Source organism: Sceloporus undulatus, chromosome 5, assembly GCF_019175285.1.
Source record: "Sceloporus undulatus isolate JIND9_A2432 ecotype Alabama chromosome 5, SceUnd_v1.1, whole genome shotgun sequence".
In the NCBI taxonomy this organism is placed as follows: Eukaryota; Metazoa; Chordata; class Lepidosauria; order Squamata; family Phrynosomatidae; genus Sceloporus; species Sceloporus undulatus.
Window position 1 is genome coordinate 161,182,844 of NC_056526.1, and position 26,896 is coordinate 161,209,739.

The window sequence follows — 26,896 nt, forward strand, 5'->3', positions numbered from 1 at the left end:
TGATGAGAAGTAAAGGACAGATATGGATCTCGATAGGCTTGTAGTACTAAACAAATGCTAGGGTTTAGCCTAGCATTGTAGGGTCAACCCTAGTACTAAACAAATTTGTGGTATGTTGTAGTACTAATCAAATGCTAATTCCATTTCAGGATATTTTACCATTCAAAGGAAGAACAGCGATTAGCAAAGGCTGTTCAGGATTGTAGGCAGAGTGCTCAGAAAAGGGATAGTAGCAAATGCTAATGTACAAATCAGTCTGGCCACTGGATGGTGCTTTTACTTCACAGATTTGAACAAATATATTGGGGATTTTTAAAAACCCACATTTGTTTACTTTTCTTATTTTACTTTAAGAAAAAAAATTAAAAACCCAGCAAATAACAAAAACAACCAAATCTTCACATGAATAATTTTTAAATTTTAAACCATTGAAGGAACTACCATTTTGTGCACTGACAAACAGAGCTGAATGAAATCTGAAAGGAAGGTAATTCCTGTAAAAGATGACCCATGACTTTTTCAGCTAAAATGTGCTGCTCTGACATTTCAATTACTCTTACTGAGCTCAATAAAGAAACAAAACAGAAGGATACATTCACAAAGCTGTCATAGTTATTGTTCTCACTTAAAAATTTCAAATTGTATTTCAATTTTTCAATTGGCTATGGTCCCATAAGCTATTTTCTCAGTGACATTGAATAGGATCATAGAATCATAGAATCATAGAGTTGGAAGATACTCAAGGGCCATCCAGTCCAACCCCCTGCCATGCAGGAAATCCAAATCAAAGCATCCCCGACAGATGGCCATCTAACCTCTGCTTAAAGACCTCCAAGGAAGGAGACTCCACTACACTCCGAGGGAGTGTGTTCCACTGTTGAACAGCCCTTACTGTCAGGAAGTTCTTTCTAATGTTGAGGTGGAATCTCTTTTCCTGTATCAGCTAACCTTCAGTGTTTTGCTTTTTTCCATTTTGGATGCAGCAAGGTGAACAGAAATTAGTTCTTCATGTTACAGAGAACGGTTTAGGCCTTTAAGTACAAACAGCAGGAACAATGTACCAGAAGCATGTACATTTTGATTCAGGGTTTGTTTAGGTTGTTTGTTTGTTTATTGTTGTTTTGTTTGTTTGTTTGTTTTCACAAAGTTCAGAATAGGTTTTTAAAAATCTAACTGACTTTGGGACATGGTTGTCACAAGTATATATAAACATCCCTCTCCAAATAAATGTTTAGGCATGTTCAAATGTTTATATATAAGTGTATTGTTTATACACAAGACTTTAAAAGAAGCTAGGTTAAAAATATAGGCGAAACGCTAAACAATAATAAAATTGCTATGAATATTAAATATGTATAAATGTATTATATTCCACATATGGAATGCGGGTATAATGCTAAATTGGAATGCATTTAAGCCTTATCCATTGGTGTGACCTCTAGAGCCACAGGGTTTTTCTTTCCTTAAAATATAAGATGAGGCTTATCGTGCCTGAGAAATAATCTCTTTAACCCATGGGTCCTTTTACTGGCCTTTCCTAATCCACTCACTTAATAAGTGACTCAGGGCTCTCAGTATCCTTACCTACTAAGTGTTTTAATATTTTGGTAGAGTGCTTTTGATGTTTTTAGTTATAAATCAGCTCAAGCTACTCTTCTGTAAACAAGAAGAAATAGAAACTTTGTCCTGGTACAGCCCGTCCAAAAAGGACGGTCTGCCCATGCCTTGTTTTGCTGTGCAAGGAAGCTGCAGCAGACAAACCGCATGGCTTCCTCGCTTAGCAAAAAGAACCCACAAAAAGTGGGGTTTTTTGCAGCGCCGTGACGCCGCAGTGCGTCAATGACGCTCGCGACATTATGGCGCTACAACGTGCAGATGCTAAGCGCCCGTCACATCAAAATGGCAGTGCCCATCTGTACAAGGCACCACCATTTTGATGCCCTAATCACATGCGAGGGGCAAGGGGTGTCTGGAAGTGTCGCCCCTCGCACATGACGAGGGCACTCTATTGCGCCCGTCTGTCCCACGCCTCAATTTCCAGACAGAACTTGTTAGTATCTTTTTACAGTTGGTTCTCAAATCTTGCGGTTACAATATGTACAACACATCACTTGATGCAAACTGTCTTCGTTCCAGTTTCGTCACTGACTTGGTTTCCACAGAAACAGAAATACCAATATTGAGCCTTCAACAGGAGTATGAATCCCATGAAAGTCTGATTCAATTCACTCTTAACATTCACACAGAACAAGGCAAGTATGATCCACCTTGATCTGGCTCCTAAGTATCAACTAAGGGGCTATCCAGACTAGCATGAAAGGCCAGCCTGTGGGCAGAGTCAGGGTGCAGCGTCCTGACAATGCAGGCCCTAACTCTGCCCCCAGGGTGTCATGATGGCATGCACCGCTTCAGATGGCGCAAACCTTCATGATGCACCTCTGGTGCTGCATCCAGATAACACAGAACCAAAAGGGTGCCATATAACCTGCCACTATGGCTATGGTGTTCTTTGGAGGGTGCAAAAAGGAGCCACTTTTTGCGGCTCCTTTTTGCACCTTCCAGAGGTGGATCGGGGCCACAGTGTGAGGTTGCTGTGTCCAGGAAAGGGGCGGTCTGTATAGCCCCTAATACACTGGACTTCTTGTGTCCTTTTAAATCTTCATTCCTTACACAGAAGTCTGAACTCTGTTAAGGCTGTGTACTGAAGCCTCTTCACTTCAACAGTACATGATGCACTCATACACTCTCAATGACTTCTCCCCCCTTTTATAGCTGCTCATCAGTCAGGCACACACCTTTCTGTCAGCATGTTGTGATCATTCCACTCTGCCAGTGTCTCGCCACAACTGGTAATTTAAAATGCCTAGAAATATGAGTGTGATGATGATTTAAGTAACTGATGTGTAAAACAATGCAAACCTAAAAATAAAGGGACAGCGTTTCCCTCCTGATCTCGGAGTTAGAGAAGAGGCAGGCACAGCTTCGTCCCAGAGGCAGATGAAAGGTCCTCCCTCCCTCCAATTGCCATTGCCCTAGGAAAGAAGAACCAGCAGTGTTTGCTGGACTCGATCCCCTTCCCCACTGCCATTCCCTTTTCTTGTTGTGGCATGTCTTTTTAGATTGTAAACTTGGGGGCAGGGAACTCTCAAATTAATAATATGTAAACTGCTCTGAGAGCATTTGTTTCTGAAGAGCGGGATACGAATACAAATAAAAATAATAATAATAATAATAACATAAATGATATATTAATATAATATAAATATATTATTATTATTATTAATAATAATAATTATTGTTATTTTAGTTAGAGCCTGAATTCCTAGGAGATATCAGATCTTGTCTGATCCTGGCAGCAAAACAGCAGGGGTAGGCAACCTTTTTGAGTCGGGGGTCGGGTTGCTGTCCCTCAGACAACTGGGGGGCCAAAGCCAAAAAATAAATAAATAATTTTTTTAAAAAATTAAATATATAAATAAAGCAGGACAAATGTAGGACAAAATTTTCAAATGGAAGACTCTTTTTAAAAAAAACGGAGGACACGCAAAAAAAATTGCGGATTTTTTTTAAAAAAAAAGTTAGTATAAATGCATGTTTCTGAGGCTTCTATAGCCAATTGCCCCTCAAAGGCCCTGGCGGCAATCGGCGGCAGGACCGGGCTGGGGCCGGTCCCAAGGCCTTGCCGGGCCGCAGGTTGCCTACCTCTGCAAAACAGCATAAGCCCTGGTGAGTATTTGGCTGCAAGACTGCCAAGGAATACCAGAGCTGTAGGCTATATTTCAGTTTTCCTTGCCTAAAAGAACTCTATGAAATTCATGGGGTCACTAAATTAAGATGCAGCTCGAAAAGACATACACACAAGTTGTATTCATAATCCTCTATATGGTTTGGTTTATTTTTATTCTGCCTAAACTACTGAGTCTATGGGCATCTATTTCCATTGGACAATTATTGACTCTTCAGTGAAGAGAAAAATTCCATGCCTGATAGTATGTGAGATATTCTTATTTTCCACTGTTTGCTTTAAGCATTTTGTTCCACTGTATTTTGAATAAATAACTAACTCTGAACCACTTCTGTAGGGATGGCTGAACACCTGTACTTGGCTTCAGCAAATTCTCTGATTGGAAATCAATGAGCTGAATTGGGAACTTCATGTATGTCCATTACTCTGCCATCTTCACTCTTGATTTAATACTGTTTTAGCAAGGCTTTGAAGGATTGAAGCACTAAGTAAAAACTAACAGTGCAGTCCTGTAACTGCTCAGAAGTAAACACCATTGAGTTCAGTGACTTATTCCTAAAGAAACGTTCATAAAAATGTAGCTTAATAGAAGAGGACGTAGAAAAATGGCTATTAAGGACTACTTGAAACTCATCCAAACTAAATGTGTCCAAGACACTTTTTGCACAGAAGTAGAAAAAGTCAAGGAAGTGCAAAGGCAGGTTGAACATTAAGGAAACTAATAGTGATTTATATAATTTTAGATGATGAAGACACTGAAATAGTTCAAGATTTTCTATATCCTGGCTCAGTAATTAATTAGAATGGAGACTGCAGTCAACAAATCAGAAGAAAACTAGGAAGGACAGCTATAAAAGAATGAGACAAGATCCTTAAGTGTAAAGATATATCATTGAATACTAAAGTGAGGCTTGTCCATGCAATAATATTTTCAATTTCTATTTCTATTTGTGAAAGCTGGACATTGAAGAAAGGTGATAGGAGGAAGAAAATCACCTCATTTGAGATGTGCTGGAGAGGAGTTCTACGGATACTGAGGACTGCTAAAAGGACAAATCAATGGGTCCTAGAGCAAATCAAGGCTGCATTCTTTCTAGAAGCCAAGATGAGATGGTCATACTTGTGACAAATAATGAGAACACATAAGTCACTAGAAAAAACAACAATATTTTGTAGGATGGAAGGCAGTAGGAACAGAGGAAGATTACATTGCAGAAGGATGGACTCAGTGAAGGAGACCACTGTCATGAGTCTGCAAGATCTGAGCAGGGCTGTTGATGGTATGATGACTTGGTGGTCTCTCATTAACAGGGTGCCTCCCCATAGGTTGAAGGTGACTTGACAACAACAAAGAGTTCAAAGAATGGCAAGTCCCAGGATGTAGTGTTGACAGCTTTCCTAGTCATATGAATATTGATTATAGATGGGACATAAAATGCTAGGTCCTGATACATTGGAGTAACTTGCTCATTAAACCATTCAGAGGTAGCAGTTGTTCCATATATACAAACATATTTGTTCATCATCATCATCACCACCAACACCACAATTACAGTAATATATTTATACTGCCTTTTCTGGAAAAGTCTCCACAAAATGGATTACAGAATAAAATAAAACAAGAGGCAAAATACCCAACTATAATTACAAATTAAAATAGTCACAACAATATAATGGTATTTTTTTAAAGGAACAAATGAACAATACAGTTACAAACATCATGGGATAACCTGGTCATCTATGCCCATTTAAAATCAGCCTGGGAAAGAACCATGCACAGAGATTAGGGTAGGGCATTCCATAATTATGGGATTGCTACAGAGAAAGGTCCAAACTTGACTACATCAACTGAAATCAATCCAGACTAAATTAAGTCTCTTTGATGCCAATGTGTTTGCTACAAGTTATGATTAACTCTGGATCCAACTGTTACTCCATTTTCAATACCTCTCCAGAGTGCTATGCTGCTAAGTAGTGTTACTGTGGGTAGGGTGTTTCAAATGTGGAGCCAGTTTAAATGCGCCCAACCACTACTAGCAGCAGCAGTAGTGGGCAGTGACACAAACAGAGGATCTCTCAAGTGGAATCCATAATCTTAGAAAGCTAAGAATGCTATCCTACAGAATTCTGAGGTTTGTAGTCTGGTGAGGCATCAGATGCCTCTGACAGATTAGGCTGAATATCTCACCAAATAACAAATTGTGTCAAATTGCTTTATTTCTGCAGTGTGGAACAGCTGGTACTATTTCTGATTTCTTTGTATGATTGTGAAATAAATCTTACAGGAAGAAAACCAACACATTTGAAATATGGTACTGGAGGACAGTTTTACAAATACCATGGCCTGCTAAAAAAAACAAATGGATCTTAGAGCAGATCAGGCCTGAACTTTCACTAGACGCCAGCTAGACACTGAGGTTGTCAAACTTTGAATATATCATGAGATGATGTGACTCACTGGGAAAGACAATAATGGTCAGTAAAGTGGAAGGTGATAGGAAAAGAGAAGGACCACCCTGCAGCTGGATTGATTCAAAAAAGCTAGAACCCTGAATTTGCAAGAATTGAACAAGGCAGATTGGTGTCCTTTGAGATTTCTCATTCATAGGGTCTCCATACTTTGACGTCAGCCTGTCATCGAGTAAGTGCAATAATGATGCACTGACATCATGATACAGTATGTGCTTCATAGAATCATAGAATCATAGAGTTGGAAGAGACCACTAGGGCCATCCAGTCCAACCCCCTGCTATGCAGGAAATCCAGATCAAAGCATCGTCGACAGATGGCCATCCAGCCTCTGTTTGAAGACCTCCAAGGAGGGAGACTCCACTACACTCCGAGGAAGTGTGTTCCACTGTCGAACAGCCCTTACTGTCAGGAAATTCCTCCTAATGTTGAGGTGGAATCTCCTTTCCTGCAGCTTGCATCCATTGCTTCGGGTCCTAGTCTCTGGAGCAGCAGAAAACAAGTTTGCTCCCTCCTCAATATGACATCCCTTCAAGTATTTAAATAGGGCTATCATATCACCTCTTAACCTTCTCTTCTCCAGGCTAAACATCCCCAGCTCCCTGAGTCGTTCCTCATAGGGCAAGGTTTCCAGACCTTTCACCATTTTAGTGATTCATTTTACCAGGTGTTGAGATGTTTTCAGCAGCAGTCCCATATCTATCTGTTTTCAATTCCTAGTTCATTTCTGATATCCTTTATCTAGACTAGAGTAAGAAGCCTCTGCATGCAAGCATTCATCCTACAAAAACTATGGTGCTCTCCACATGTGCTACTGTCTAAACCATTTCTATTCAGATAGCACCAGGCTTTGACCACTCAGTTTTAATAGTGCAACTGCTGAATTTTATTTAAACCATCTGGCATGTGACAAATTAATGTAATTGTTGCAGGTTTCTCTGTTGATTATCTTTATTTTAATATAGGATTAGTATCCCTTACCAAAAATGTTTGAGATCAGAAATATTTTGGATTTTTTTGGATTTTAGAATATTTGCATATACATAGACTTACATAGAGATGGGACCCATGTTTTTAACATGAAATTAATTATACATAGATTGAAGGTGATTTTATACATAATATTTTAAATAATTTTGTGCATGAAACAAATTTTGTGTAGTAAAAAGCAAAGATGTGATTATCTTTGCCACCAATATGAACAATTTTGGATTTGGAATATTTTGGATTTTGGAATTCCATATAAGAGACACCCAACCTTTAGCATGAATGTGGAACTGTAGCACACTTGAAAAAAACATCTGGTACTGAAGATAAAAAATAAGTATCAAGGCAATAAAAATAAGCAACGTCACGGAATAATGTTATCTACCTGGAAACAGATGGCAACATTTTAAAAATAAAAATAAAAACCTCACACAGTCAGCTCTCTTTCTTGCTTGGTCTCAAGGTTCCATAAATGTTGAAGAAACAGTAGACAAATTTGCAAATTAGAATAAAATCACTACCAAGTGTTGAAGCTATTTTCTTATCAGAGTTTATTGTTGCACAGCAGAAATCATGCCACTATCAGAATAATGTCTAGTTTTATATTTTATTTTTAAAAAACTGAGAAAAAACATTTCCAGCAATTTTCATTCAATATGAATGAGAAGAATATTACATCTATAAACACAGAAATATCTATTTTACTCTTCCTGAGGAAGTTTCACATTTTTCAGCAATAATAAAGTATAATTTGTACAATATATTTTGAAGATTAGTTCCACTTTTATTCCTTATGTATAGGACTGGGCACAAAATGCAGCAGAACCACAGTGTTTTTTTTGGATTGTTTGACTGACACACATTATTGGTTTGTTTTTCTTATGTTCCTCTCCCATTAATACTACCTGCAAATAACCAGACTCCTTTCCTACTTACACAGCTGTTTCAGATAGGCAACTTTCAACATCTTTTTCACAAGAAATTGGTTAAACTAAATATCTACAGGTGGTGCTTTATTCGAGCTGCCGTTTAAAGAAATGAGAGGTATTAAATGTCACTGAATTTTTGAATGCTTTTGCAGTGCAATCCTGTTAACACCTATTTAGAAGTCTCATTAAGTACACCGAGTCCCAGTCAAGTGAGTACAAGATTGCAGTGTAAATAATTCCCAGAGAGTATTCCCCATGTTGTGGTGTCTGCTATATCTGCAGTGGTATAGATGGAGACCAGGGTTCAATTCCCAGCTCAGCATGAAATCCACTAAGTGACTTTGAGCCAGTCACATGCTCTCAGCCTAGAAAGCCCCATGACAGGTTCCCCTTAGGGTCTCCATGAGTCAGAAATGATTTGAAGGCATTCAACAGCAACAACAGATAATTTAAGAGGGCAGGGTACCCGCAGTATATGCAGGCACTCAGCAGATCTATTAGGTCTCAATACTACTGCATATGAACTCAAAGCCCAATGTCATACTCTTCTGTCTTCTGCCTCTGTACTTTGTGGGGGAAATTGGTTGTGGCGAACAAACTGTCTTACCAAAGTTGTTTGATTGCCATTCCTGATTTCTTCTTTTCAGAATGCCTGGCTCTCTAGTAACTAAAGGCTAATCTAGTGTTAGTCCAACCTATTCTAGACCCACTGAAATGAATGAAATTTAATTGTAAAAAGTACCATTCATTTCAATGTATATGTTGGGCTATAGCTAGGTTTAGTCCTAACTTTGAAGACCAATGCTTCAGAGACAGCTATAGCTGTATATAGCAGGATAAGGAGCAAATTGACCACTCTGTGGCTAAGAATGCACTGAATGAAATAAAGATATTAAGATACCTGCCTGAATACTCAATAGCAATTTTACATTTATTTCTAACATTGGAACAGCAGAGATGCAATATGAGTTCTTCTGTGTCTGTACTGAATAAATTGCTAATTTTCAGGAATGTAATAAATAGTTTTAGATAATGAAAAATGTAGGAAATGGAAGTAATAGCTACAAAGGCTTTTTAAAAAATAAAACTAGTGCTTTCTAAAGTGTGAGCAGTCTAATCAATATAAAGTTGAGATCTCACTCCATGTACTTTTAAACATTTAAGACTGCACTGAAAATCCCCCAACAAAAAACCAACCAAAAGCATGGAAAGATGTAATGGAGTAAATTACATAGACTGTTGTTAAGGTGACAAATCATCACCCTTTCCCTCCACTAATGAAGGATTATGAAATCTGATGTCAGTGGTATATTTTCCAGTTCCAGACAATTGGGAAAAAATCAGAATTTTTAAAAACTTATCCCAGATAGTGACAAAAGAAAGTCAAATATATATATATATATATATATATATATATATATATATATATATATATATTAAAATCATAGGTATTGCACTGGCATTATGCTTTCACAGTCCCAGTCACTTGTACAGGTTTGAATTCTACTCCTTTTAAACTGTTTTACTTCACAAAATACATGTTTGGTTCATTTGCATAACTTACACAAGTTCTACGCAAATGAAACGGTCAAGGTTTTGTAAGTGATGTTAATGCCTTCCTACAGTGACCAAAGACCCAAATACTACAAAGGGTAAATGAAATGTGTAAGAAAATGTAGCTGGGAGAATTTTTGTTATTTCATATTCTTGGTTGGATTTATGGTATTGGCACAGAGCTACATGCATAGTACCTGCAGGATCGACAGAGAATCAGTTCATGCACCTTTCTCTTCCAACAGTCTTCTGTTTGGGAAAAGACAGGTTCCACAGTGTTGCAGCAATTCCCCACTCTACAGATTGAAGTGAAAAGACTGAGCCACAGAAATCATGTATATGATGCAATTTCTTCCTGTAGATACTATCCTGCTTATTTAGTTGATGGTACTGTTTCTTATCAATTGTGCATTCCTAAAAACATTTACTTTCCAAACTGTGAAACCTTTACAAAATCAGTTCCAGATTTAGAAATCAACTTGGAAATGGGGGACACATTTGGTATTTTGTGCTACATATTTTCTCATTTTTAAAAAAATATAAGACACATCATTGTAATCAAACAATTTGAAAACAAAGCAGGCAGACAGTGGGTTACAAAATTGACATGAGACATCATATTCTTAAAGTGATATGAATACACCGGTAATATATAAATTTGTAAATATTTAGTACATTTTTGGACAGCTGTATAGCCTTGTTTTTGAAGCCAAAACCAGTTGTTATTCATTTCCACATGTATGCACAACATTTGGTAGGCACAATCCACTTGAAATTCTCTTGCGTCAGCTCCACTGAAATGAGTAGTAACTACATGAACATTCCAGGATAGTCATGAAGATCCTATTTTAATGTGTCTGGCACTGATGGCCCTCCTAGTATATAGTACCCTGTTAGAATCTTTATAAACCCACAAATTGTTCTGAAATCCATATCCACCAGAACACTTGCACACTTTCTCATAGACAGCTTGCCAATCTATGTCACGAACCTCATTCTTTTGGTTTCTTTTGAAGTGAGATATTTCCCAACAGCCTTCTGCCAGATCCTGGAGACTTTAGGTCTGATTATGTTTGAAGTGAAGGAGAGCTCTCATCTGACACTTTTTTTTTCTGCCAGTGCTATCTCACTTTTTGTAGCTCCTGTCTCAGCCATGATGGCAGGGGTTGTCCTAATTTGTGTAGAAGCTTTGACAGTTCCACATTATGATCTCTGTAGTAGCTTGACAGGAAAACCCTGCACTGATGGATACAAAAGCTGACATATTATTTGATGAAATACTATGGTATCTTCCTATTAGTTTTATGTGGATCTGAACAATATCCAATATATTTTATTAAAATCACATTTGGAAATAAATATTAGCAGAGGAATAACTACAAGAAACATTCTTAGCCTTCTAGGAATATCATATACAGGGAGGAGGATGGGGAACTGCACACACTCATACATTCTGGCTACAAGTTTTATTTTCTCTTTAGCTGGAACTGCACCTTTGCACAGGATAATTGGCTCTTTAAATCCCAATTTTGCCCTATTTCCCCCATGTGATAAAGCCCCCAGTCTTTGAATTCTACTAAGTTGAATTCTAGTCCTTAAGAAAAATTATTGCGTTAAAGGTATTCGGGGCACTTGAGAAAAGTATTTGAATGGAGGAAATCAGGGAGAGTGAGTCTGAAATCAGAACCTTTCTCCTCTGTTACAGCAGATGCAAAAAGAATCAAGTTTAGAATAGATTCATCTATAAAATTCTGAACCTTTCCAAGTACTAAAGAAATGTATTATAATCGCATTGCACAGTATAATATTTTTGTATGTTTCCAGAGGGGCTTAGTACAACATAAAAAGCTAATACATTTTAATCACAGTCCATATGGATAATTATGAAACAAATGACATAATTGGTAATTAAATTACATTCATTTCTAAGTTCCATTCATTTCAAGAGGAAAGTTAAATCTAAGCTCTAATTTATTTAACCATGAAATCAGTTGGACTTCAAAGGATTTTATCTTTTGTTGGATTTTTTCCATAGTGTGGTAAGAATAAGGGTTTACCTCAGAATCCATTGGAGGATATTTTCTGCCTTTGCTCTTTCCAAGGCATTTTGTCTTTCCTTCTTCCAGGAGTTGACACCAGAACCCTTTGTGTGAATCAAAGCTGAAACATATAGTATCTTTAGACACAATGATCATTATATCATTCTAAGAATGCTTCAGTTTAGGAATCTGAAAAATGTAAAATCAAGCTTTATCTCATTGCTGCCTTGTCTGCTACACTGCCGAGCTAGTTTACAGGTTTAGCAACCTGTAATGGAATCACTGTGAAGAGAGGTCGCAGGTTCAGCCAGCCACTACAATTGTCTGTTACTGAAACATCGCCTTCGAGTTTTCCCTTGTTCCATACTCCCACAAAGAGAAGACAGCTGCTGCAGTCCACTCACCATTTTAAATAGCAGCCTAGTTTTTACTTGGTAGGAGGAACAAGAAAGTCATTGCCTGGCTGCTTGCTGTCTTTGTTCTCTTGGTACCAGCTACTCTTGTCTGCCGCTGAGAAGAGGAAAGAATAGGAAAAAGCAGCCAACATCACCAAGAACAAAGGAGGCGAAAGCCAGACAATAAATGTTCTGTTCTGTTAACTAAAAGCAAGACTGATAACAGTGAGTGGACAACAATGAAGTGAGCTCTCTCCTTGGGGCCAGGGAAACTTGAAGGGATGTGTGAAGGAAGTGATTGTCTGACAGCCTTATTGCACAAGAAAACCAAGTGTAAATGGAGCTGGAGAACCACACGATGTCATAGCACTTCAGTTCTCTTCCTGCGGGAGACAGTTGTGAAAGCATGTCTTTTGTCAAACTGATTTTTCCAGCCAGAAAAAAAGGATGTGCTTTTACATCCATCCCTTCATGGGCAATCTCTGGTACCTAAGTCAGACTTAGTGAATACACTTCCCCTGTGAATTTCCACAAATCATTGGAATTGCAGAGTGATCATGCAACACCATTTTCAAAGTCCTGGTATCGTGAGGTTTGGCACACAGAAATGTAACTATGTTACCAGTTGTGAGGTCCAAGAAACCTGTCGTTGAGATATCACAGCTTTTAAACAGACTGATATTAATCACATAGAGACCCTCATAAGTACCTCAAGAAAACACAAATGTGTGAACCATCTTTATGTGTGTGCGCATATACCTTCAAGTTGCCTGTTAACTTGTAGCTATTCCATGTATTTAATAGGGTTTTCTTATGAAAGGAATATTTAGAGGTAGTTTTGCCAGTTCCTTCCTCTGAAATATAGCTCTCAGCATCTGGTATTTGTTGGAAGTAACATGAATATAATTTATACAATTGCATTGTTTTTGCCTTCTACAGAAGACTGATTCCTTTTTTTATATTACATTGATGTGGGAGCCATTGCAGGGTAATTCTTTCACAGGCGTTGATACAACAGAAGAGACACCAAGTTCTGTACCTTGTGGTAACTTCTGTCTCATTAATTTACTTATTATTTGTTTGGCACAGCTTTCTTCTAAGACTGGGACTCAAAGGGGTTCATACCACATAAAAGCAGGTAGAAATACAGACTAAACAAAATGTTATAATGCTTTTATAATGTTTTAAAATTGGGGTAAAAACACAATGTTATATAAAAACAATTTTTAAAACACCTTTTAAAAAGGCAGGTATAGATCATCAATCTATTGAAAACCCCTTTCTCAAAAGCCAGTCAGTTTCCACAAGTCTACCGAAATAAAAAGGTATTTGCTTGCCAGTGGAAGGATAGCAGGAAGGGGACTAACCTAGCCTCTTTGGCAGGGGGTTCCACAGTTTGGGAGCAGCCATCAAGAAGAACCTCTCTCATAACCCCACCAAATGTGTCTGTGAGAGTGGAGAATATGGTCCTTCTGATAGCCAACACAACTGTTTGTATCCTGGTTCAGTTTCTGTGTGGGATGATAGATATTTGTCTTATCATAAGGCAGGGAAAAGCTGCAGCATAAGGTTCTTTGAGCCTGTTTTTGTTTTAATTTTAAGAATTAAAAGGAATTTTTATTAAAAGATCTGTCAAAAAACTGCCTAAAAGAACTCTGTCTAAAAGAATTCGGAATTGACTCATCTTTCCAACAGTGATTTATGAAAAGTCAATTGAAATTAATAGACAGATTTGATTTAAGATATTGATATATCAGTGGGCATTTCTGGCACTTCTAAAAAGCAGCAGGAGATGTTTTTCCTGGCTATATCACAGTCAGTCCTGTACTACTACTTTGTAGTTCCATGCTGCGCTTCTTATTAGTCTCTATTTAATAGCTGAGTGGCAAGCTGGTCCTGAGAATAGTGCATACTGGAGTGTCACATCTCACAATTTGGACTTCGTTTGTGGTCCATTTGTCTCAACCATTTGGCTCCCACCATTTAAGTAGGGTGTGGAGGACCCTCCAGATGCTGCAGAGCTACAATTCCCTTTATCCCTGATCACTGGAAATACTATCTGAGGCTGATGGGAGTTTAATATCATCTAGAGGGTCACAGGTTTTCCATCTCTGCTTAAAGCAAAGCTAGATCTTTATCAGCTTTTGTAACTGAAGTACAAATAGTACAAACCAACAGTACAAACCAACAAATAGGGCATCCAAAGCTAAAATAATTCCCAGTGCAATTTTACTGGATTTATACCAAGGCATTTGAAAGAACAAGTTACTTAAAATGCACATCTTTTAACAAATCTTTCTTCACAATTCAAAGTAGATAGAGAAAAAGAAGCATAGACCTGGAATTAGATGCAGATAGGAATAATTCACAGCATCCAGGTCAAGGGCTATGGTGTAAAAGCAGCTGAAAGCTCAATAGAATTACTCTAGGGGTAAATTTGATCCATTATGTCTTTACAAAGCACTTGACTTTATCTCATGGAAGATAAAGTCAGTTTTGCCACATAGTCTACAAAAAAGAAAAAGAAAAAAACAGCACAATTGACTGAGAGGAATTAAATAGAGAACTGTCTGGGAACGGACAGCATTCTTTTCTGAGAGCTTCTTACAAAAACAGACAATGGGCTCTCATACAAAGGAACAGACTAAGGTTATCAATCTCATTTTAAGGGCAAGTGAATAAATGTTTAAACCTAAAAGGTTTGTGTACATGACTGTTTATTATATACACAGCATTTGCTGTATCCCTGACATGGGCATTGTTGTGTCTTTCTAGCAAGTAAAAGAAAAGTGGCTTCTCTCCTTCCTCCTTCTAGATGGTGAATCTTTTGCTGCGAATTAAACAGGTGGAAAGGCATTCCACTCTTTTCACCAATTCAAAAGGCAGAACCAATCTACTGGAGACAGCCTTTGTCTGTCTAGAGTCTGCTGATTATAGAGTAGTTCACCACAGACGTGTTTAAAACATGATTTATAGAAATGATTTTCTTCCCAGCTGACAGACTTATTGTAAATTAGATAAAGTGTAACTTGTTAACATCCAGAATAGGAAATCCTGTCAACAGTTCATATATAAGTGAAGATTTTTCTATGGGAATTAAAAGGAGGAACCTCTTCAAACAAAACATGCAATTAATTTTTAAAATTTGAAACAGTGATCTGGTTCAGATTATCACAGTCCTGATAAAGGATGTGGGATGTCAGTCTTATAAACAGACAAGTATTGAGGATGATGTTTATGTCCACCTTGTGTTAGTCTTTCCCATGTTCAGAGGAAATTTCTGAAGTGTTTCTTCTATTCATGGAGACTCCAGGCAATTCACATTTTTTCATAAGCTTACAATACACAAATCCATAATGCCTGAACAGAGGCCCATAAACAAACTTTTACCTTCATATTTATCTTCCCTTTGCATGACCTAATGAATTAAACAAGGACATGTCAAACTAAACAGGGGCCCGTTACAAACGGGCCTTAAAGTATGCGATGAGCGTGTACTAGGGTTAGAAAGGGGCGTCCTTTCCGGACGCCCCTAACCCTAGTATGCACCCCGCGCGTAGAAAATGGCGGCGGCCATTCCACACAGCCGCCGCCATCACTACGTCATGACCGCACCACTTCCAAACGAGGTGGCACGGTTGTGACATATTGGGGCCGCACCAGGACGCCTAGGGCACCCTTTCCGCAACTCCGGAAGGAGCTCCATTTCGGAGCTCCTTCCTGGCTTTGCGTTGCTGGGCGCAGCCTTCAGACAGCTGAGCCAGCGACGCAGAGGAGAAAGGGGCCAAGCGGCCCCTTTCTCCTCCTCCCTGCCGTTGTGGGGTGTCCTTGGGGCTTGGAGCCCGAAGGACATCCCTTTCCAGGCGGCAGGAAAGCGGCGTTTTGCTGGTTCCCCGCGGCCTGGAAAGTGGCGGATTGGGGCCTCAGTGGCTGCCGCTCTGGCTGCTGAGGCCCCGATCCGGTGGGGAAACAGGCGGGTGCAGGCCGCCGCTTTTCGGCAGTCTGTAACCCGCCATAATTTCCCATTTGATCTACAGCAAATTGGAAATCTATGATTGTTAGCTCCAAGATAAGCCACAAACATAACCATATTATGAATTTGGTTTAAGGTCCTGGCTTATTCCAGAGCTGGTAACCATTGTTTTCTGGTTTAGATAAAATTGAAAATTACAGCTAACTAAAGAATTCCTGGGTTAATAACAGCTCATAAGAAAGTAGAGGAGAAATTACTGCATGAATAGGGAAAATACTCATTCAGAACATATTTTGTCATCTGATCGTGTGAATTGGTTCATTCTCACAAGTATTTCTTTACTATGTGTACCGTATAAATAAATCATGGAATTTACTCACGTTAGGGCTTCTGAGTAATTATAATGTGGAGTAACTCCAAGAAACTTTTGCACTTCATCCATTACAATTGCTGGGTCATTTCTTAGCTGCTGTCCATCAATAATTAGTAACTGGAAAAAAAGAAGGGAAAAAAAAGGAAACCATGAAAACTGCATTTAAAATTCATTATCTGTCAAACTCGCCCCCCCCCCCCCCATATATGAAGCTTAGTCTTTAAAAGGAATAGTGGTGCCCCAAGGATCAGTAATAAGTCCATTCATATTTATCACCACCTTTAATGATCTAGGAGAGAGATAAATGGCTCACTAATTAAATCTGAAATGATATTAACTTGGAAGCTGCTTGGAACACCAGTAATGGCTGAAAAATGAAGCTGAAGGATCTAGAAAATTAAGATCTATCAGTAGAAAACCAAACATAATTCACACTGAAAATGCACGCAAAAGGAATTTTGATGAAAGGGCAAACTGTGCAACATACATGTGCACATCTTTTCCAAAATATCAATCAGTCTGGTGACAGTTAATGTCACAAACAAAGCAGGAAACTCAGTTCTTTGAATACGTGCCATACTTTAATTGCTTAAGGACCATCATGGTTGAGCAGGAATCTCTGGGATATAACCATCTGGGCTGCAGATTTGACAACTGATAGCTGTGAGACCAAGCCTTTTCAGGTGTCCACTGGCTGACAGACAGTGAGCTGTGGTACTCTGTGAATCAGAGATTATTTTAACTAGAAATTACATCACAACAGTGGTGAAGAGGGCTTATGTCCTTTTGTATGAAAGTTCATTGTTCAGGGCCTGCTTGGGGCTTGTAGGGTCCCCTGGAGCATAAAAAGTCAGAAAGTATATATATTTTAAAATGAGAGAAGAAAAATTACAGCATGTTGTGTCATGGAATATATGTATACACAACATATACAAATAAGACAGTCAAAGAGGGGGCATGGGGTGAAGGGGGGTAAGGCAGCATCTACATGGGCACACCTCTGCTCAAATGTCCTGTCCCAGTGGAGCACTGCACATGCGACTGTGTGCAGGTTCATAAGGATGGCCATCCAATGGAATGGCAGTCGCCAGCAGTTTGCTCCTGTGATGGTACACATGGAAAAACACTAAAAAAAAAGTGTATGCACCATGTGATCATGACATGCACACTACAGCCCCTTAGGAGCCGGCGGTGCAGTTGGTGGGGACTCGGATCACTTTTGGAAAAGGCAACTTCAGGCCGCTTTGTCCTCCTTTTGGTTTCACTCCTTGGTCACTGAAACAAGTCAATATTCAAAGAGATATGGGATAGTTTTAAAGATATGTAGTGGTTTACCTGGTAAGGAGGAAAGTAAGTGAGCCATCTTTCTATGTGGGTGGCATACCACCCAGGTATCAGGCATTTCTTTTGTAGAGCCTTAAGGTCAGGTGAAGCATGGTGCCCAGCAGTGATAACCTGATAGAAGGTAAACTTTAGAGCAGTAGCATCTTTGTGTGATCGCTGATGCTGAAAAGGTAATATTGTAGAAAGACAAGTCATTGTAAAGAAGAGTGGCCAGACTGCAGTATTCACAGGATTCTCCTTTGCCTTGATAGCTAATCTGTGAGGAGATGTTCAGTGCATAGAAATGCCTCCTTTATTTTTGAAGTTCTTGCTTGTATACAGCCACTGTCCCTCTTCAGGACATGAAAATAATAGTCCCTGAATTTATGGAGACTAGACTAATTAAGTCTACATTTTTTTTTACAAAGTATGTGATAAATTAAATTAAAAATGCCATATTGCTTGCTTTGAGTAAATGGCTAAGAAGCTATGTACAAAAAGGCTGTCATTCTTAACCTTTTTGGAGTCACAACCCCTTTAGGAATCTGGTGAAATCTATGGACACTCCCCAGAAAAAATTACAATAAAATTACACCTAAAGGCTTTCCCTCCCCTTAACATTCATATAGAAAGGAAAAATTTCAAGGAATAGGATGGAAATCAATGAAAAAGACATTGTTTTCACTCCCTATTTATGAACCACCCCAGACTCCTTATTTACACTTGTAAGTTATAATGCTAAAATTCCACTTTAACTGTCGTAGTTCAGTGCCTGAATTTGGAGTTCAGGATGGAGTATTATTCAGAATACGCATCCAGGAAGCTCCAATGCTTCACCAAATTACAGAATGCAGAGGGATGTTTCCATGACAATTAAAGTAGAATTTAGTGTTATAATTATGTAGTATGAATGAACTCTATGAATGCTAGTTAAGAATCTTTGGTGAAAAAAAAAGTAGGAAGAACTATATAAACCTATGTAGAAATAAATGCTAAAACATTTTTTAATTGAGCATAGGCCCAACCAATTGGTTGAGCTGCTTTGTTGAAATACCACTTTATTTCAGAGAGGGGAACCTCCTCTGTGGGTTGGATGAGACCCACAGAGTGTCTCCAACAAACCGGGCCATGTTCAGAAACAATAAAGAATTTAAAGATATTTAAATTTTAAACAACTTGCAATAATTTGTTATATATTAATAGAGAGCCTACATTAATTTGTAAATTTCCCACCTGGTACCAGGAGTATGCTCGATCTGATGGGTCAATGAGAATGGTGATGACCTTTGCTTTTGGAATCAAAGAAGCTGCTCTTTTAGGGGCTTCTTCAGAATGGAAATAGTTGGCACTCTTCTCAAAGAGAAAGTCCGTTGTGACATTAGATGGTGTAGGAAAAAATTCCATGTACCTACAAAAAGAATATCCTTCTTAGAACAGTTTAGAAGTCTTAAAAATTATACATAATTTTCTAGCAGAACTAATTACTTATTTGGTCTCTTATATATAAAATATACCAAGCACAGATATTGTCAATCTAACCTTTGCACTTTGTCAGCTAAATCATATTTTTGCTAATTAGATGGAGAGAAAATTACAAGAACAAGACTATATCTAAAATGAGATTCTTATGGAAAATATGGAACATGAGATTTTGTCGATACAATCTGCCTTGGGTCAGTTTAAACTTGATTTTTGTCAAAGAAATAACAGATTTATTAGGTTCAAAGTTCTGTGACAAGGAAAAAAACTTGAAAAACGACACCTCACAAACCTAGTTAGAGTCAGCAGTATACAGCTGCTTGTTCTCCTGATACAACCACAGTTTTTATCTGGCTCCAGAATGATAGATATACTGATTCACAAACAGTGCTAAATTAAAGGCTTTTTAAATGACATGCCTAGAACTCACCTTGGAGCTGCCAAAAATAATTACACTTTTATGAGCTCCTTCAAGAAATGATACAGATTTACCTCTTATCTTGCATGAAGGGGTTGGTGACTTCAAAGACTTGGAATATTTTGTAATGCTTTGTTTGGGCTAATACCAGTGTTATATTATTATGGAGCGTGCCATGCACAGCTTTCTCTCAGGCCAATGATCCCAGTGTGAGCTTCCCCATACAAAGGGAAACAGATTGGAGGGGGTACTAGTGTGAGGTGGGCTATGATAGTTGTAAGGGAAATGGGCATAGTATGGTCTGGCCAAGGGCCAGTTAGGTATGTTGAATGAGGGGTGGATAAATGGTTTCTTTCCCTGAGATGATCCGAGAAGAAGATATGATCTTGTGAAATTTGGAGTGAAAACCCAAAGTGACAGGGTGTGTGTGCCCTGATCAGTAGGACTGCAGCATTGGAATAAAGGCTTAATTCTTCTTAACCTTTAATAGCATTGTGGTTGTGGCAACTGGAGTGGGTGGGTGAAGAATATTGTAATTCTTAGGAAAGGGAAGCTTGTTTGGTCATCCTTACTTGTACCAAAATTCATTGCAGCGGGGGTACTTTATTCATCAAATCTAAATACAGTAACCTCTCTAGGCAAAAGTTGCTGTGGACTGACTATCTGTTACAGCAAATGTTGCAAGGGAAGTTAATCCACTTGCCACTTTTAACTGGTGACTGCATGGATTGCAAACAATTTTTGAAGTGGGGAGAATGTCCACTTTAAGTTTTGACATTTTTGAAAAACATGTTAAATAGTGTATGTGTGCGCGCGTGCATGTGCGTGCACGCGCACCTATTTAAAAAATGAATTGCTCCTCCCAGAATCTTCCTGGAGAAATGATTTTCCTTTGGGGAGCATAAAAAGTGTGGTCCAGGGAGTATGGGGTAGGGTGGCATATATGTTGTCCCCTGCAGCCATAAATGGACAGCTACAGAGGCAAGTTCAAAGCAATTGGTTTGCAGTTGTTTTACCTCTTTTCCCCACCCAACCTCTAGGAACTTTTCTAGTTGTGTGAGGTTTCAGATGCTCATCCTTCTTCTTCTCCATTTCTTATCATTGTTTTGAGGTAATAGTCCACTCTACCCTCCCAACTGCAAAAACATACAGCACATAATGGCTGCAGATAACTCTGGTGATTACTCTACACAACACACCCCAAACCAGAGAAACTCCTACTGAGGTGTGAGATCAGGAGGCTCCTGCAAGTGCCATTTGAATGTGTGACTGGCTTTGCTTTCCCTCTGCTCCCCTGTGTTGGGAAAAAAATGAAGATAATCAAAGCCTTGCATGTTTTTAGTGTTTGCAGGCACCACCTGAGCCCTAACTTCTGGACTCAATTGGCAATTGTAAAAGCTGACCCAGAGCTCTTTACCTCCTTTCCTTCTTTTCTATGCAAGTAGGAATACAACTAAGTCCCTGTGTAAGGCATCAGGCAGAGAAAATCCAGATGATCCTTTGGCCAGGAACCTAATGATGTCAGAGGAGTTTATCAGACAAGGGGAATTGGAAGTATAATCCAATGACAATCTGAACACAATCATGGGGTTTAACGTTATTGCGTGATAACCCACTACACACAAATTCGGGCAATGGGAAGTCAGTCCGAACGCAATCATGTGGTTTCACGTTATTGCATGATAGACTGCCACAAACAAATTTGGGCAATGGCATGCTATTTTCGGGCAATGGGAAGCCAGTTCGAATGCAATGCGTATTCACGTAATTGCGCAAAACTAGCAACTTTAAGTGAATGCATTTTGGCCCCACTTTCTTTTCATTCGAATGTAAGAGAAATTCCTCCCATTTGATAAACTCCAGAGTGTACAGCCATGGCTTTTTATATCATTTGGCCCCAGGGGGTAAAAAAAGGAGAGATCTATCTCTAGTGGTGATATATTCTTATTTAGCTAGGCTCAACCTTTTAAAATCTTAGACAATGCTGTTTAATACACAACTGAATATCTTGGACTGAAATTTTAATCAATGTTCTTTGAGTTCATACAATTACAAGTGTTTCATTGGATGAGATATACAGTTAAATAAAGGACTAATAAGAGGAGAAATCATAGACAGGTATTTCATTCATAGCTGAGGAGATTTGCACACATTTAATTTTTTGAAGACCAAGTCCATTTTATTCTGCACATACAAACTCACATTAGATATGGTAATGCCATTTTTGTATTGTGCACAGTATAGAAATGTTAGATTTATACTAGTAACCCATCTTACCAATCAATCCCCCTGTGGTAGTTATTTCTATTAAAGAACTGTACCTCCTCAAAGGTTTTGGGGCTGGGGGAGTTACTAATGATGGAAGGATGCATAATCAGGAACAAATACAAAGCTGTTGTGCCTGCAAAGAGAATGAAAACAAAAATGAACAACTCAGACAAGACTCATACATTCTGCCAACTGGATCCTGATTTCATGTAAAATGAAACAGCTCTTTTCCTCATAATATTTAGTGAACATTGTCTATACTTATGACACAAAATATACTAGGCCCTTGCTATCCACTGGGGTTTGGTTCCAGGACCACCCACCCACCCCCTGGATAACAAAATCAATGGATTTTCATGTCCCATTAGGTATGATGGAAGTAAAATGGTCTCCGTTATATCAAATGGCAAAATCAAGGCTTGCTTTTGGGAATGTATATATTTTTGAATATTTTCAAGCTGTGGATGGTTGAATAATATGGATAAAGAATCTGTGGATACAGAAGGCCAACTGTAACTTAAAGATACATAAAATGTATATAAAGCTTCCTTTGATACACCAAAAAAGAAAACAAAGCTTATCTCTAATAAGATTTGATCAATGATATGCTGTTTAAAAAACAAACAAAACTGCAGCCAATCTGCAATAGCTCTTTTGAAAACATCTGTGATCTCAATCCTATGTACTGTACAAGATCCATTGTTTAAAGAACTGCAAACCTATCTGCTAATAAGACAGTGTATTGAGACTGGTGGAGAAAGACATCTACTGGGGAAGAACATAATGGTGACAAAATATGGGATAGGTTTTTCTGTTTCATATGTTCATGAAGTAAGAATCACATGTTCCTCTAGACTACAACTCCCGACGGCCCTGGTTAGCATAGCTAATGCCGAGGAATGATGGGAAATGCTAATTCAACATCATCTGGAAATCCACACATTTTCTTCCTCTAACTTAGAACATGGACACATAATTATGAAACAACAAGTGCAGTCTTATGTTGTGTTGGGTTGCAGTGTAGCTAAGCTTTAGTCCACTATCACTGCCAACTAATCTTTTCTCCTACCAAACTAATTTTTATGAAATGATTCTGAGACTAGGGAAAAGATACAACAACAATAGTAGCAGAAGTGCTCACCAGTTTTCTGAGGTCCAATCACCAGGAATTTTGGTAAACGATCACAAGTTTTTTCTTTAGACCATATATCTCTGTGCCTCTTGTCATCACAAGGGTTCTAAGTGAAGGGGAAACAAGTCCAACATAATTTTGCTTACTTTGTATTGGTCTACATTTGCTTGCTTATGTATGAACACTGAAAAGAAGAGAATTTTAATGAAAAATAAAAGTCTTCCCAGATATTTTTGAATGCTAAATGTAGAGTAAACATTGGTATTAGGAACTGTGTCATTTTTATAATAATCCAAATGAGGAAACTGCAGTGCTCCAGAGGTTGTTGGATTGCAATTCCAACCGACCAACAGAGCTAATGGTGAAGAATACTGGGAAGTGCAGTCCAAGATCATATAGAGTGCTGCAATTTGGCTACTCATCATAAATTAAGGTCTAAATATGGTTGTTAGTCCCAGCTACAGTAGACTCGCTGAATCTGTGAGAACACGGTAAATCATCACTAATATAAGTTCTCCTGAATTAATGGATCTACTCTAGTTGGGTATAACAACCAGATTTAGACCTACATATGTTTTCTCTATCTGTTGTACATCTGATTTACATGTACAGTGTGATTAGATTAATAATTGGACATTTAAAGTAAAAAGAACCCAAAAACAAACAAGCAAGAATCTGGGATGTAATTGTATGCCTGACAGCAATACATACTGCGACACAGACTGACAAAGTGACTGACAGTTCAAATAAATCATCTCCAGCAAGTAAAAAAGAAGTGCTTCATTTTGTGTCTTTACCTGCCAAAGAGGGTCCTTCTGCTCAGGGAAGAGCTCAAAGTACTTGAGAGCTAGCTGAACTGGAGGAAGGGTCTGCAGCTTCAAGTTAGTCCAACTCTGAACAAAATTGGCCAGATTGACAAAGGTGTACAAACCCAGTCGATCATTCCCATAGTTAGACAGGTGTGTCATAAAGATACTGATCTTAAAAACAAAAGACATTTTTTCTTATTGTGTCACTAGATGGCAGTGAAGGCAATTAAAATTGACAAAGGTATGGAATACAGTGCATCCTATTTCAATTATTTTAAATTCTAGTTGCAATATTACATGCTTAGCCGCGATCATTGTTTGTCTACATATATGCTATGGCCTCTAACTTCTGTACATGTTCCCTGTCCTGGAGAAATCTTACACTGTCTTCTCTAAACCTGTGTCAACCATGGCTGATCACAGCGTTCATATGTTACACTGGACACATCACATCATGTAACACACATGATGACATACGCCTCCATAAGAATTATCAAAGTACAAGTGGGGAGCATAAGGAGAACCAGGATATAGCAGGGGATGCAGAGATACAACAATTAGAAAAAACCCTCTTAATAAAGAACAGTGATGGACATTACAAATTGAGCTGAAATTCAGACAGTAAATTAAGAATCCTTAGAGTCTTTTCCATGACAGAAAAGCTTTATAGTCTAAACAATACAAAGCGAACACAGACTTATGTGCTGGAGTACACTGTTAACTTCATTTGCCTCTGTGACTTCATACCTGAGTATAGTCCCTACATCTGTCTGCCACTGCTGTTGGAAGACAAATGAATAAGGGACTAGTAACCAATGTTTGAGCCTAAATACCCTAAAGGAACCAGATTACATCTGATCTTGGCATGGTCAGCCCTGGTTAGTACTTGGATGGGAGCGCACCAATGAAAACCAGGTGCTGTAGGCTATATTTCGGAGGAAGGAACTGGCAAAACCACCTCTGAGTATTTTGTGCCTATGATAACCCTATGAAATTCATGGGATTGCCATAAGATGACAGGTGACTTGAAGGCGCTCAGACACCTGATGCCTGCTGTTGGTGCTTTGTGGGCCATACCACCTGGGTTTAATGACAGCTTTAGCTAACAATGTCCTATTCACAAGTGCAGGCATACCTCTATTGGATACCCACCATCTCCCCTTTGCTTTTTGTCCCCTTTTCTTTTGGCTGTGCCATCTAAAAAGACAGGAACACCTTTCTCTTAAATGCCATTGTTCAGTCATAGCTAAGCACAGGCTGCATCTCCATATAAATGGAAGATTTTCCATATAATTGGAAGTCTGTCAAAGGATGAGGTACACCAAAACAAGATTCTATGATAATATAATGTAAATGAATACTTCGTAATATTGTACTCTTCAGGAAGACAAAATCTAATGCTTAACCCATAGGAAAGTCATAGGTTTGAGGTACTGGTGGGGAGCACAACTAATGCTCTGACTAAGGATGCTGTTATTCTGTAATTTAGCAATATACTCTGGAGAAGGACATTGGGTATTGGTATAATAGGCCATGATGTTAGTTAAGAAACAAGCAAAAGTCTTCAATGCAGCACTGGGCTGGTGGTGAATGAATTAGAAACTTCTTCTTCTTCTTCTTCTTCTTCATTTGTTTATTTATACCCCACCTTCCTCCCAGTACAGGGACTTAAGGCGGCTTACAAATCTAAAACAGTCCAAGTTACAACACTATAAATATGCAAAATACAAGTTCAAAAAGTATGAAGTAATCATACTTTAGACAGACTGATACATGAATAAGTGAAGTGAAAAGCTAGTTGATCATAAGTAGCAGGGAAAAATTGAATTGCGTTGTTGACAAACTATTTGATGTTATTTTTGGGAGAATTGACAAATTGAAACTAGTAATATATACTAATTAAAAAAGAATACTTATAAAATCAAAGTGCAATATATTAATGTGAATGGGACCACTTTATTGAATTTGAGAAGGAATTTCTACTCATAGGAAGTTCCAATCACAACAAAGGATGAAATAGAGTGATATGTAAACTATGTTATCACATATGACACGTGTTTCTTGCTGTTAAATGACAGTCACAGTAGCATTGGGGAGATCAGGATTAGCACTGTGGCATGAAAAATTGTTGCTGTTGTTACATGATATGGTCCCATTAATATTCCCCCTATTTCACAAATGCTGCTATTTAAAGAAATGCAACTACACATTTCCTGTATTGTTTAGCTTGGCCTTAAGTAATCAAGGTTAATGAATGATGTGTGTGTTAATTGCTGTTGATAGTAGATTCCCTAAAAATTTCAAGGCTGTTTGTTTAATGGGAAGCCTACTATTCCTCAGAACTGTTATTTAATTAAGCTGCATGGCCATTTGTTTAACTTTTTCCCTTCTAACTCTACATGTAGTCTAACAGAACCATGCTAATTAGGAGAGATACTCAGATTGTGGCTCCCTTTTTTCTTTGGCACAAAGCATGGAGCTGAGGAGGAGGAACAGGATTACATATAATGCAAAAACAAGCTCAGAGCTGTAGGGCCAATGAAGGCATGCTTTCTCTCTTGACTTGAGTGTTAGAGCAGCAGGCAAGCAAAAGACAATCTTAATACTACTCCACTCCCTACTTTAGCTCTGACACAGAGGAGAGGCACAAAAGCACAGATTTGGCACAGAGGAGGGTATGGATCAAATGTTGGGTTATATCAGAAGTGGCTAAAGTGTGGTCCATGCTAATTAGAAGAGATGCTCAGATTCTGGCTCCTTTCTTCTTTGGTCTAGTTTCCAGAATTTCTCACCATTGGCTGTGCTGCATGATGGAAAGGCTGATTTGAGCAACAACATCTGGAGGGCTACACTTTACACAGCTTTATATGGAACGTACCTACTTGGACCCCAAATGTCCATAGTTGGAGAAAAAGCTGGAGCTAATCACCTTTACCAGCAACTGTCTCAGTCTTTTCCATGAGTGAATTGTGGAACTCATCTGAGACAATTAGGGCAAAGGGA

General features: G+C 38.5%; 1 protein-coding gene across 5 annotated transcripts in view; it reads right to left on the reverse strand.

Annotated features, from left to right (window-relative positions):
* Positions 1–9,558: 9,558 nt before the first annotated feature.
* Positions 9,559–26,896, reverse strand: part of LOC121931930 (bifunctional heparan sulfate N-deacetylase/N-sulfotransferase 3) — a 76,025-nt gene continuing 58,687 nt past the window's right edge. For 2 of the 5 annotated variants that reach the window (XM_042470089.1, XM_042470090.1), the window contains exons 7-14: positions 23,882–24,064; positions 23,094–23,190; positions 21,962–22,085; positions 19,021–19,195; positions 17,800–17,970; positions 16,472–16,581; positions 11,742–11,844; positions 9,559–10,925 (exon numbers count right to left, since the gene is read on the reverse strand). In XM_042470089.1, the coding sequence (XP_042326023.1) occupies positions 10,806–10,925; positions 11,742–11,844; positions 16,472–16,581; positions 17,800–17,970; positions 19,021–19,195; positions 21,962–22,085; positions 23,094–23,190; positions 23,882–24,064 (1,083 nt within the window). In that variant the 3' untranslated portion in view covers positions 9,559–10,805. Of the gene's footprint in view, positions 10,942–11,741; positions 11,845–12,830; positions 14,627–16,471; positions 16,582–17,799; positions 17,971–19,020; positions 19,196–21,961; positions 22,086–23,093; positions 23,191–23,881; positions 24,065–26,896 lie in introns of those variants that run through there. The other 3 variants (XM_042470092.1, XM_042470091.1, XM_042470093.1) reach the window with 3 other exon arrangements.